The sequence below is a fragment of the Tyto alba genome, unplaced genomic scaffold (genome assembly GCF_018691265.1).
Source record: "Tyto alba isolate M040663 unplaced genomic scaffold, T.alba_DEE_v4.0 Super-Scaffold_27, whole genome shotgun sequence".
Taxonomy (NCBI): Eukaryota; Metazoa; Chordata; class Aves; order Strigiformes; family Tytonidae; genus Tyto; species Tyto alba.
Window position 1 is genome coordinate 13,431,580 of NW_024881301.1, and position 13,611 is coordinate 13,445,190.

General features: G+C 36.0%; 1 protein-coding gene across 1 annotated transcript in view; it reads right to left on the bottom strand.

The window, feature by feature from the left end:
- The window catches only part of PIEZO2 (piezo type mechanosensitive ion channel component 2), a 313,592-nt gene that overhangs the window by 243,938 nt on the left and 56,043 nt on the right, over window positions 1-13,611 (bottom strand). The window contains exon 2 of the mRNA XM_033010613.2: window positions 12,554-12,649. Coding sequence (XP_032866504.2) covers window positions 12,554-12,649 — 96 coding nt within the window. The remainder of the gene's footprint in view (window positions 1-12,553; window positions 12,650-13,611) is intronic.

Below are 13,611 nucleotides of genomic sequence, written 5' to 3' on the forward strand. Positions count from 1 at the left end.
AACATGAAAGTACAGTGTTGATCTACAAAGAACTAACACCAATCTAGATCTCTACTTGAGGCTTTCCAAATTCCTGGGGATTCAGATTCTGGATTCAAATCCATTACAGACACAGGATCATCCACAAGAAGTCAGGCTCAGCTTTGAAGACTGATAAAAGAGGTTTTAGACATCTACCAACTACTGTGCACCAGAGCCAGTATTATTTTCTGTCCTAATACTCTCCTGTGAAAAGATGTACACACACTTTCATGTGTGAGGAAGAAGTACAGAATGAAAAAAGAAAAAATCAAAAATACATGCTCAGCACTCAAATTGAGGGATACAGTAGGTCCCTCTCCTGCTGATGAGAACCTATCTGAAATAAAATGAGGTAGGATGAGAAGGGAAAACACAGGAGAAACATAAATTATGTATGACTTTTGAAGAAATTATGTTTACCTCAGTGGACAAACTTCTGGTATTACCAGAGTGTAATTCATAGCAAAAAGCTGCTGCCAAGGCACTGCAACGAGAATTGATGTTAATGCCATCACCCACCTTACTGGCTAATACAGTCCAGGGCTCACTTCTTAATGTTTCTCCAGACACCATCTAGCTGACTGAAGTACTGCATAGTAGATTCAGGACACGCCTCACTCTAGTGTGACTACCTTCAAACAAGGCAATAGCAACAGAGTAAATGGGAACAGCTGCACTGCCTTTAAAAACTTGCACAGTGCTTTTACTGGAATTCCTCTCACCTACAGGTTGGTCATAACAATAAAAATGCATACCTAATAGTTTACTGGATTTTCCTCCTCTTCCTTTATGACAGCGTAATGAAACACTGTTGTTTAACATACAGTGGTATTAGAAATGAGAATAGGGAGGCCCAAAATGTGTTTTATATTCTTCCTACTCTTTTTTTTCCAAACCTAAACATAATGCTCTAAGACAACCCCTCCTTTAGCATAAATGAACTTGTAGTTCTGACTTTTGAACTCTCGAACACAGTATGGATGACCACAGTAATGCCCCGAAGTCTTCTAACGTTGTCTATCACCTTAACCAAATAACCAGAAAGTTGCAAGTTTGCAGCTGTTAATTGTGCCTAATGTAACTTAACCCGCTAATCCTCTTCAAACCACTTGACACACAGGCAGGAAATCTCTGCAAACCATCTGGAGACCCTGAGCAAATTATTTGGGTAATGCACGTTTAGAGATATCAGCTGGGTCACCAATTCTACTTTGCATCATCACAAGTGACGAAAGGATATATTCTGGTTCATAAAAGGATCATATTCCACTTTAAAATTAGATGGGTCTTTATGCTCACTGTTTTTATTAGAAGCTGACACCTAGGAAACACCTAACCTACAGTCCACCATGTATACACAGTCTTTAGACGGTGTGCCAGCATCCACATTTAACCCAAAAACCTTTCTCATTCTCAAATATCCCCCAGTCCAAACCCAAATCAAAACCAACAATTTCCTCTTGCAGGCTGAAAAAGTAAAAAGTTATTTTAAGATATATGAGATGTGCTATTTCCTTCTCACTCTTGTATATTAACATCTTTCTTTGCTTCAGTCATCACACAGTCCTCCTCAGCACTTAGTCTGAATTCACCTTATCAAAGCATTATCTCAGTTGTTTAGCACAGCCCAGTTTTAGAAAAGATATTTTAATTTAATCTCTTTTTTCCAGTTGCTTCAAGATATTTATTTATTCTTCTCTTTCAAATGTATTCCAAAATTTGGAAAACAGGAGTTCATATGCAAGAACTTTACCCCTTTTTTTCAGCTAATACTTTCATTCTCAATCTAGGGTATCACACTCACCTTCAGGAGGGAGATTATTCAGCCTTTAAAACATAAGGATTTAAAAGTCCTTGGGTCTTACTCCTCCCTCACATATGGTAGTTTTGCTTTTCTAAACTGAAGCAGATTCCTGTTTAAAGTTTTGACCATACCTCAACAATATTTAATTCATACTTCATCCCTATTGTACTACCAGCCATGCTTTTTATTATTTTATATTCATATGGCTAAACACATTTTTATTCCTTGTTTCAGTTTCCTTTGCAAAGTTTAACTCAGCTTAACTTCTGGCAAATTCTATTTCATCCAATCACTTCTTGACATCTAAGATGGTTTTCTTTACAGATTATTCCCCTTTTATTCATTCCTTGCAAACTCTGTTTATACTTGATGTTCTTTGTGGAAGGGGTTGGTCCGCAAGTTAGATCTGGAGTTCACCCCTAAAAGCCACCAGTGCTTAAGACAGGAGTTCTGGAAACGTTGCTGCATTTTTAAGTAAAAAATGTCACCACATTCAAATGCTTGAGCTCTTCAGTCACTACCTAGTTTCCCTAACCTTACTTTGCACTTAAGGTTAAGGAAACCTTAAAGACTGTTTTTTTGTTAATTTTGGATCATAAGGATAGTGATGACCAACTCTCTCGGATGTTCTTAGTCCCTCCAAACCCAATTTTAAAATAACACTGGTTCTTCACAAGTCAGTAATTGTTTGAGAAGCTATGTGCAGTAGGGAAGGATTTGGCCGCAGGGTTGCTGGCCTGCTGCATGGGCTGGGCAGCAGCAGGCAGGCGAGTGCTGCAGCTTGCCCTACCGAAGAAGCCAGCGCGGCTGAAGCAGTCACTGTTACAGTGGACAGCAGAAGTGGGCTCAAGGAAACTGCCTCCTTTGTTGAGATATAAAACCTGAGCCTGCTTCTAAACTGTTGCCTGAAAAAATAAGCTATGGCCTTTCTAGTCAACAATCAACTTCCATTACAAGCTTTTGCCAACAAGAATCCTCTGCATTGAGAGCTGTATTTCAAACATGTGTATCCTAGCCAAGATGTACACACATAATGTACATAAAATTATGCCAATGAACAAAAAAAGTATACATCCCTGCTTGTCAAGACCAACACAGAAAGAACTGTGAGACTTTGCAATCATTTACAGATGCAACACACTTAAAAAAAATAAGAAGAGCAATTTAACTCAGAGAAATTCATGCTCCAGGACAAAGAAGAGAGAACAAATTTTTAAAGTTTGGCTTTCCTGGCATACTCAGCACCATTCTTTTTCTATCAAAATCTGTGGGCTGACTGAACAGTATTAGGATTGCAGAACTACATGACACATACTCAATCATATTCTACAGCTACTATTTTTATACAATTTTGTAAACTTCATTTTCCTAATTTCATTATTGAATTAAATTTTTAAGAACATGTCACAAGGTTATCCCAAGTTTAAAATCCTTTCACATCCACAGGAAGCCTACACCAGACCCCGAATTTGAGAAAGTGTACATATTCAGGACAACACTCTTGTCAGCACTCAACTTTAGAGCTGGGTCTAAGGCAGACTCTCTGCCCTTGTCTCACTCTAACTCATGGCAGAAATTTCTCCTTAGGCTTTAGTAGTGTTGTGAGGACTGTTAGCTTATAGCAAACTCTCTTAATTCACCATGTTGTTTCTAGATTAGATTCTTATTTCTGCACTTTCACCTTCCATACATAACAATAATAAAAGTTTTATTCTGCACATATTTACTGGAAAGGAATAAAATTGACCGATTTTCAATGATTTTAACAAAGAGGAACACAAAGGACATGCTAAAAAAGTAACCTTCACAAGCTGTATAAAGTAACATGGATATTATTTCAGTTTTCCAGGTAGCTCAATGAATTGGAGAAAAATAAATAAAGAAAGAAAGAAAGAAAGAATGTTTTCAGAGTTACTGCCAAGAATAAAAATTTCTGAGGTCTTATCTGTGCCTCTGAATTACTTCTCCATGAGATAAATTTCCATTTACCTATACCTTGGGATGAAAAGGGATCTGTGTTTTGGCTCTAGTTCTTTACTCACTACTAGAGTTAAATTAAACACTGTTAATTAAACAATGAAATATTCAGCCTGAAGCTGACTATCATCAGGGCAGGAGATAGACTTGTGATCAACTTGAAACTTTAAAATAACTAAAGAAATCACTCTTAGATCAACCTAAATTGATTATTCTTTCTTCCTAAAACAAAAGTTATTTGATATCTATGGAGAAGTATTGCTTTAAAATAAATCAAGTAATACAAAAACTAATGCAGCTATAAATGTGCTCAGTTTTATAATGAAAACAGTTTTCTGAATTTAAACTTGTGGTAGCACCAAGACCCTTTTAAAATGGCCTTTCTTCCATTTAATTTAGTATTTCCACCACCATCACCCCAAAAGAATCACACTAGTCTAATTGCAAGCACCTTATTTCAAAGCCCTCTGAAGAATTCTTGCCCTCTGTACCAAGACCACTACCCCTCTTTTCATCTGATTCTTTCGAAAGACCCACAGTCATTGATATCCACCCAAAAAATCCCATATCATTTTTTTAATGGAAGTTAAAATAAATTTCCAGTTATCTTCTCCTCCTGGCTTCTACATTCATTGTCCCAAGTCTGTTGGCTTTGCTTTGTTTGCATGGCTTCAATCAACATGCTGCTGAGTTTCTGCCATACCCCGGTCCCAAAACATTGCCAGCACTCATATAATAAATTATAATGAAAATGGGTGACACATCATCTAATCAATCAGTTAATAGGAGTCCCTGTTTACAATTTCTTCTGTGGAAGCCAAAAAGTAAAACAGCCCAGGAACTGGATTCTACCTTCTTAGAGTGGAATACTCCATTTGGGAACAGCATTACAAGGTAGTGAGAAAAGCACAGGTATTATCTATCCTACACAACAATTTCAGACAGATACAAGATTTCCATACCCAATGCTGTCAGCGCAGTGCTTCTTGTGAGTTCGCTTTCACTTAGTTGGAGAGGTTTATAACTCATTTCATAAGAAAAGGTCTTGATAATAGTGAGAAAGCACACAGTATCATTAACAGGAATGTTTGCTGGCTCATGAGACACATGAGGATTTCTGAAGTTGGTTAATGTAAAAGTATCACTTGATTTTCACTCACCCATTGCTAAAACTTCCATGAATAAATACTTCAGGAGTTGGCCCCCTGATTATAAATAACATGCTCCATTGTTCACTCCCAAAAGAATACTTAGAAAGTTGGAAGTGGAGAAACCTAGCTGAGATGCAGTATTTTGAGGCAAAAGATGTTCATGTAACAGCCTGGCACGCCTCCATAGGAAAACACATTCCCAATCCAGTAGAAATCCCATTTTTAATTGCTGAAAAGCATTTTCAGAGTTATAAATAAATCTTCATACTAATGCTTTGGGCTTGTACAAAGAAACTCAGTAGTTCCAAAAACATCTTAAAGAGTTCTACCACCCCCTTTAATCAGCATGTCTATTATTGCCCAGAGTACTTTCTATTGAGCACTTAAGGATAACAGGTAATAAATAATTTTCAAAAAAAAAAGGAACAAATCATCTTTGTGGTTACACAGGTAAAGTGTGGATAAAACCCTTCTTAAACCCATATACACATATAGTAAATCTAAAGAGAAAAAGGTCAAAACTCAAGCTGTACCACCACAAAACATGAAGATTTTTCATTGAAATATGTCTTATGTTTTAAACATGTTTTAAAACATATCCCTTCCCACTGTAGCCAATTCACACATTTTAACTTATAACAAGATCAGACTAGGTCTATGGCCTGTCAATGTCCATTCTGGCAGACATGACAGAAAACTGCTTTGAAGAATGAAAGTGCAGTGTACAACTCGTCAATACTATTAAAAAAAATCCAGTTAACAGGTACAGCTTTTGCCCCTTACAGGGGTTAATATAATTTCAATCATACACCTTAAATGCACCAAATAAGTATCTCTGTTTTGGCTGCACTTTCGGATGGTGAAACTAGGTGGGCTGCTATCCCTTATTGAGAGTAGTCCAAGTACGATGCCCCCCAAATAATATACAAATAGCAGGTGATATAATTGTTATGAGATGGAAGTAAAAACAGTCTTGAACTCCAACTGCTTGAACTTAAAACATCTCCTTAGACTGAAGCAGTAACAGACTTGTAAGCTTAAGATGCACATTAAACTGAACTTCTGTTCAAAGCAGGCAACAAAAAACATGCAAGCAAGTCTTCCCAAAATCAAAGTCTGTATTTCCAACTTACAAACTGACTCTTTATGAATATAATTTAAGAAAGCCAGAATGCTTGAAAGAACCTGAATTAGCTACATGATTTGTGTTTTCTGTCAAATCATATTAATAATGCTCCTGTGAAAATTATTAGAACTGGCTTAAAAGGAAAAGACCAAAAGGTATACAAATCTTTATGATATTTTTGATACAGAGAAAGACATGTAAGATTGCAAACATCACCATTCCATAGTAGTAAGAATGAAAGACTACTCCAATATATCTGTTAGTGAATATATTAGGACAGTGCATTCTTTAAACGTTTCATTCTTTGTGGATAGTCTTGTATTACAGCTTTAAGTATGACATTTGCCATCAGTAGGATATGGTTTTAACAGGACTATTGTGGGAGAGGAATTTTGTTAAACTTTTTTTTAAACGTGTGAAAAATCAGTGATTTCCTTTGTTTGGGGGTATTTTAAATTACTTTCAAGTTATTTTTGCATATACATTTTGGGCAGCAGTTCACTCACAAATAATGTTTAGAAAATCTTGAAAAACTAAAACTGAGGCTCTTTCTATATTAATGGATGTTCTGCTCTGAAAGTACTTTTTTTTTTTACTACAAAACACTCAACCATGAAGTTTTCAGTGCAAGAATTTACAATTAAGAGGTTAACAATCTTTTTTTGTTTCATGAGTATCACATGAAAACAGTCACTTAATATCCTTATTTTGTTCCGAAGTCTTAACACCATGCAATGTGGATGAGGTCTAAAATTGTGCATCTAAGATCTTTGGACTCACTGGAGGCTTAAATGGTCAACTCTGAGCACCACCATGAGGAGCTTACTTCTGTTCAGTAAATATATGGGTTTACCCAATTCACAACTTGAACATTTAAGTTAGATGCCTAAAGTCAGATGTCTAAAATTAGTATGAAACTCCAGAAAACCAGTGCAGCTGAGTGTAAAAAGATTGCTAATAAAACAGAAGCATTATACAACCGGTGAGTATACATAGGAGCATTGTTCACATAGGGAAATCAAAATAACGTTTGTATAAAAATTTTTGCAATATTCATTTGGATCAATACTTCCCTGAAACCTCTTCAGCTATATCTGGTGATCCAAATTTGTCACTGCAACCCTTCTGCATCTTGCAGTTCTGTGCAGGTTATTCCAAATCACAAGCCTTTTCATATCTGCAAAACAAACTTCACTATTCCATTTCTTTACCGTGGTTTTATCCACACTCAAAATAATGCTCATTTAACAGTTATTATCCTTTGGATATTGTTCATCAGTTTACCAATCTGCACATTTTTAAAACATAATTTTTACTGATCTATGTGCTGTGCCAAGTTCATTTACTCAATGCAGAAAAGACACAAGTTTTGTCATGCTAAGCAGTATCTTAACTCAGAAGCAATCCCATTCTTTTTTGCCATTAACATAAGCAGAGTCAGCAAAATCTAGTCCATATGTGAAATTAACTGATCCCTTCCACCTCGTTTCTTTGGTTTTGTTTTGTTTTGTTTTTTTTTATTTACACGTTGACTGGCGACAGAGTCTTATTAATCAGAAATTATGAATGAAATAATGGTAAGTTAACAAAACTAACTAAATGCAAACTCACGTCTATTACAGAAAAAAGTCAAATAAAACAGTTATTTATTACTGCTAAATAAGCCACTGGCCCAAGACAGGGCAAATGCATCTAGTCATGATTTATTATTTCTGTAACAATAGCATGTACAAGCCTTTATTAAGGAAAAGGACATAATTACAGTAGACATTAGACACAAAGAAAAAAGATCACTAATATAACGATCTTTCAATCAAAGAACTTAGAAACTAGGCTATTGCACAGTTTACTGCCTGTTTGTCATCCCCAGAGAACTAGATAACAAATCAGTTGCTGATTTCAGAGATAATTCATACAGAAAAATCACTGCCAAAATCACACAGCTTTACAACACATGCAGAGGTATCTCCCTCAAAAGCAGTTCTCATCAGCAACACTTTAAATAGTTCAAGTTTTAAATTACTTCCATAGACAAGAGATGTTATTTGCAATGAATTAATTTTTTTTCACAGTTGTTTCATGCAGAGTATCGTATTTTGCTATTTAATCAGCTTTGCAATCACTGATTTCAAGGATTACAAATAACAGACAGAGCTGGACAAGAAAGTTTGTCAAGTACATTTTCAGCTGCATATAAATGCTCGTGAATATTTGCCCTTATTCAGCCAGCTTCATGGACAATTAAGTAATATTTCTGCAAACAACACATTCATCTAAATCTTAAATAACTCAGCATTTCAACTCTAACTGAAGAAGATGTCTCCTATACTTTAGAAGAGGTTGCTGTTTTCACCTGGCAGGTAGTATCTTACAGCATATATAATGAACACATGCAGAGACAGAAGACTGTGCCTTATCACCATGATTAAGCATTACTTTATCTTAGTAATTACATTTTTAAAGAAGATTAAATATCTAAGGGGAAAAAAAAAAATAAATTACTCATTAAGCTTTAAACACCATCTGAACTATTTCACAGAGTATATTTTTTCCCCAGTGATTCTAACCTTTTACATTTCTGCCAAAATCAAGATTAATCTAGACTGACATCATCCATTCCAGACTAATTTCTAATTCTATAGACTGGGAAACCCTTAAACTTGATGAAGAGAAGTTGCATAAGTTTGGTAACTGGGAAGTGCAAGGTGACAAACTGGGAAAATAGATGGAAGTGAAGAGACAGGATTGTTCGTCAGAGACTGTGACTGGGGCGTTGAGTAAGCCAGGAGGAGACAAGGAAGGAAAAGCTTAGTGAAAGCAGACCAGAAAGCTCAAACGAATAAAAGGCCTTAATAAAAGGAAGTAAGATTTCAGGAAAAAACAATTACTTGAATAAAGAAAAACAGAAAAGAAGATGCAAAAATATTTAAGTGACAGAAATGAAAAGAAATAAAAGAAAATGCAAGTAAAATATACAGCCTTATAATTAATTTTGTTGTCTGGAGTTCTGTTTTTTAATAAAGTCTGTTTTATTTAACTTTTGACTCTTTGATTTACTGGTGTTTTGGCTGGTTTTAGCTCAAACAGTTATAGATTTCCCCTTCCTTTTCCATCATCTGGACATGAAAAAAAAAAAACCCTCAACATTTTCTAGAAAGCTACACTTACACACATACACACACAATTTAAAAAGTTAACAGGGACAGTGGGCCAAAATGGTTACAGTCAGTAATACCAAATTTATGTAAATTAGTCTTAATCTAAATTAGTCTTAATCAAATAGACTTTTTTAGACTCTAAAAGGAGAGAATTAGGATGTCTCTCCACTGTCACTCTTGGCATCTAGAAAACGGCTGTTTATCCTGTCAATCACTTCTCCTGGCACAGAAGGGGCAGCAAAGTAAAGCACACAAAAATAACAGGGTAATTGCATATTATCTGTGAAGCTGCACCCAAAGTCTCAGTGAGTACTTCCCTCTCAACTGCCACCTTCAGTATTTTTAAGAGAAACTTTAACCCCCAGCTGGGCATTTACTGATGTTCCATTCTTATACTTTCCTCATAATTTTCCCCTGTAAAAATGACTGACAGCCTTACCTAGAGTAGGATTTCCTACCTTTTATGCTTACTTTATTTATTTTTCAGATCTGTTTTTGCTGGCTCCACTGGATACTTACACAGCCAGAATAAACTAAGACCAGCCAATTGGTATGGATGCCCACCAAAGGACAATGTGTTATTTTCTTAGACTGACCAGTAGAAACTAGGTGAAAAATGGTGTGGGGAAGTAGAAGAGCATGGAGAGACATGACATAAATGTAGGAATTAAGGTATGAAATACAAATACTAATCAGACCTTTCCACTTCTACACTGTAATACTCATGAAGATGGCTTCTTCACCAAAGGGTGAGAGTTGTGAACTCTATAGCTAACAGACCAGATCTCAAAAGCACCCTAACTCTCATCTGATTCCTTGCCTTGTTTCATAGCTCTGTCAAGATACTTCAATTGTAATTCACAAAGACTCTAAATTTGATATCACTCAAATCTATTCCTCTCTAAGCAATTTTTGGAAATCTGACTTTGATCTATTTATAACTCATATCCTTTTTATGAATAACATTTAGCATTAATATTACCCTTCTGCAATCCTTTGCACTTCTTTTCCTTTAGCTTAGGTGTCAAGACTGTGTAGCACCATGGGTATCTCTGTCAATTGATACTACTATAATAGCACCAAATAGTTACAAAGTAAAAGCAAAAAAGAATGCAAAATAGATTAATTCAATGCAGATTCTTTTAAATGAACCTAGCCTGTGAAATGCACTGTGGCAGGATATCATTTTGGTAAGCCCTTCAAAGATTTTAAAAAAGGATCAGCATCCATGCCAGCTAAAATAAAAGTGAGTCATCATAATTAGGATAGGTCAGGATACACTTTCCACAACACAGATGTAACTCTGCCTTGCTTCTCCCTCCTAGAATCTGGAGGAGAAAGTTTTCTTCCTTACGCAGCTTCCCCTATACAGAGACTGGGTGAAAATCTGCATCAACAGAAACCACATACACAAACATGAAACAAGGGTTTTCTTTAGTTTTGTATCCTTCCCTCCTCAAACTAATGGTTAATGGAAACACTAGTAATAACTAGTACAACAAAAGTTGTACTTCCACTTGTAAAAACTGATTGGTACTGTCACTATGTGCCATGTAGTAACAAATAGCTTATCAAGACAACTCTGAAACTCCTGCTTCCTTGCTTCCTCTTATCAGTAAAGAGGAAAAAGGATGGCATCTGGAGGGGTCACTCTAAAACAGAACCTGAGACTCTCCAAGAACTCAGAGAATTCAAGAAAAGTTTCATACATTTATTTTCTCAGGAGAAGTGGACCAATGGCCATCACTAGAGGCAGGACATGGAATGGATGTTTAGCAGAGCTGTCTATAAACCGTTTGAAAAATATGTCATTCCTCAGCTAGCACACTGAAAACTACATGTTTGGTGTCAACCTGTTGCTCAGTCAAATCACAGTGAGTTCTTCGGGCAACAGAGTAACAGTTTATGTGCACCAGTGTTTAGAAGACAGACTTGGGATTCAAGCACTACTTGGAATACCTACACGCTCTTCTAAGGAAACAGGAAAATATGTGAATTGAGGGGTAAATTCAAACTGCTAAGAAACTACCCTGCCAAAACAAAGTCAAGATTGAGGTTGTCCAGGAAACCACAAAAAGTGCCCTTATCTTTGGGTAAGAACTTCATAGAGGCTCTGTAAACTCAGATGTCACTATACTCAAAGTTTAGATTTTCCAATTCTTTTCTTTGGGGAACTATGTTGATTAAAATGGTCTGAATTTCCATCAACCATGACAATGGATTCTTGAGCAGAGGAGTTATGCCAAAGACAACATCAGATAAGGCAGCAGAGCCTCTGGACCCCTTTAAATGCCTCCTTTTTGTTAGTGGTGTCATGGAAACAGCTTACTTTCTAAAGGATACTCTTCCCATTATTTCCATCAGAAGAAATGTGAAATGACTCCATTTGACTTTAGCACTGTGTGATATTTTTTATGCTGGTCTGAAGGAGTATCAGGTAAACAGGAACAACAATGATTCAAGCACTAGTGCTTTGAAATGCAGTCATCAGCAATCTCATCCAACAGGCTACTAGGTAACAAAGCACACCAGTAGATAATAATCTGTGATTGCATCCTCACTACAAATACCACCAACAGATCACAAATCCTTAAATTCTGATACTGTTATACAGCCATTTCTGTTGACTTTCAGGAAGCCACTCCTTTACACAGACAACAGGCCCTTTACATACAGAAAGAATGTAATACTTCTGAAGTGGTTACCGTCTTCATAGGTCTGCACAGTTGTTTTCGTATTTTAAGTTGAAAAAGTTTACAATTGGTATTGTGATACATAGATGCTTGAATGCCTGATGTAGACAGTGATTTGTCATCTCTACCAGTAAGCCTTTTTAGTTATTTTCATGAAGGCAGTTGTATAAAGTTAGGATGACAGTGATGTTAAAAATAAATGCCTAAAATACAGCTGGAGAAAAAACTCTGAGACTAAATTTAATTCTCAAATGTAGCTACAAATCCAGACCTGTGGCACAGTCTATGACAGGATGGCTTTGGCGGCATTCCGAAACCTTATTTTTCACCCAAACCATGTCAGTATTCCAGGTGAAATAATGCTATAAAAAGGATCCCCCGGTACCGCTGTCAGACAGTCCTCCTGTACCTTGGGGCAAGAATGGCATCATGGTTGGAAGTCCTTCAGCACCAAAGACAATTTATAGTGAAAACTACAGTGTCAGGGAATTTACAATATGTATTACAAGTTAGCTCACTTAATGAAGGGAAAATGCTCAGGACTTCACCTTCTACTACACAAAGGCTTTTGCATGTAGTGTGTCCAGCACACATTCTGAAGAATGAAACAATGAACATCTTACCTTGCATCGTTGTTTTTGTGGGTTCTGAAAACAGAGGAATGAGCAGGAGGTAAATGAGGTAGACAAAGGAGAGCCCATTGTAACGGAAAGCACAGGCTGCAATGAGAGAAAAGAAAAATAACATTGCTTAATCGGCCTGGGATAATCAAATTCAGTAGCACAAAGCATTTCCCATTTGAGTTTACTATTTACCTTACCAACTTTTCACCACATACTGCAACAATTTCCACACGAGTATTCAATCTTATGCTTAAAATGAATAATAAAATTAAATACACTTCTGAATTCTTTTCACAGTAATATATACTCTAGCAAAATATGCACCCAAGCTACAAAGACTGTCCAGAATGACTGACAAGCTAGTTGTTACCTAAACTTTTTACTTGCCTCATGCATAAACTCATGAAGTCATTCCCAACAAAAATAGATACGGATGCATAAACCAATATTTACAGGCTCTCTTTAAGAAAATAAATGTAAGTTCATTATATTACAATTAAGGATTATCAGTAAATAATGAAGAAAAAATTATGAAGCGTATTCAGATTCCAAATCACAGCATGCCTAAAATCATCAGTTGTTTCTAAAATAGCATTGTCTTTAAATCACTACAGAGGACTTTGAATTTTACTATCACCCATTTATTTGCTCTTACAAAGTTCTTCCAGTGAAAAGATTGTGAACTACAAATTAAAAAGGGTTTCACAGCAACTTTCAACTAGTCTTATATAAGTTTTTCTAAAGAATGGAACTACTCTGCTAACTTTGTCCAGTATCTCCTTTTCTATTTTAAAAATCTAGTGTAGGTGTATTTTCCTTAAAGTATCCAGGTCAGCAGGCCATTACAACAAGCAGCAATACTGCTACAGAAAAGGCATATCTTTTGAAAGAATGTCATGCATATTCTTTGCTGTAAGAGGAAAATATGGACTTCCATATAGAAAGGATAAAAAAAAAAAAAAAAAAAAAAAAACACCAAAACCAACAAAGTAATCTGTAACTCCACTGTGCAGCAGATGTTGAAATATTTTAAGACCTACCACATTTAGCCGTTCCCA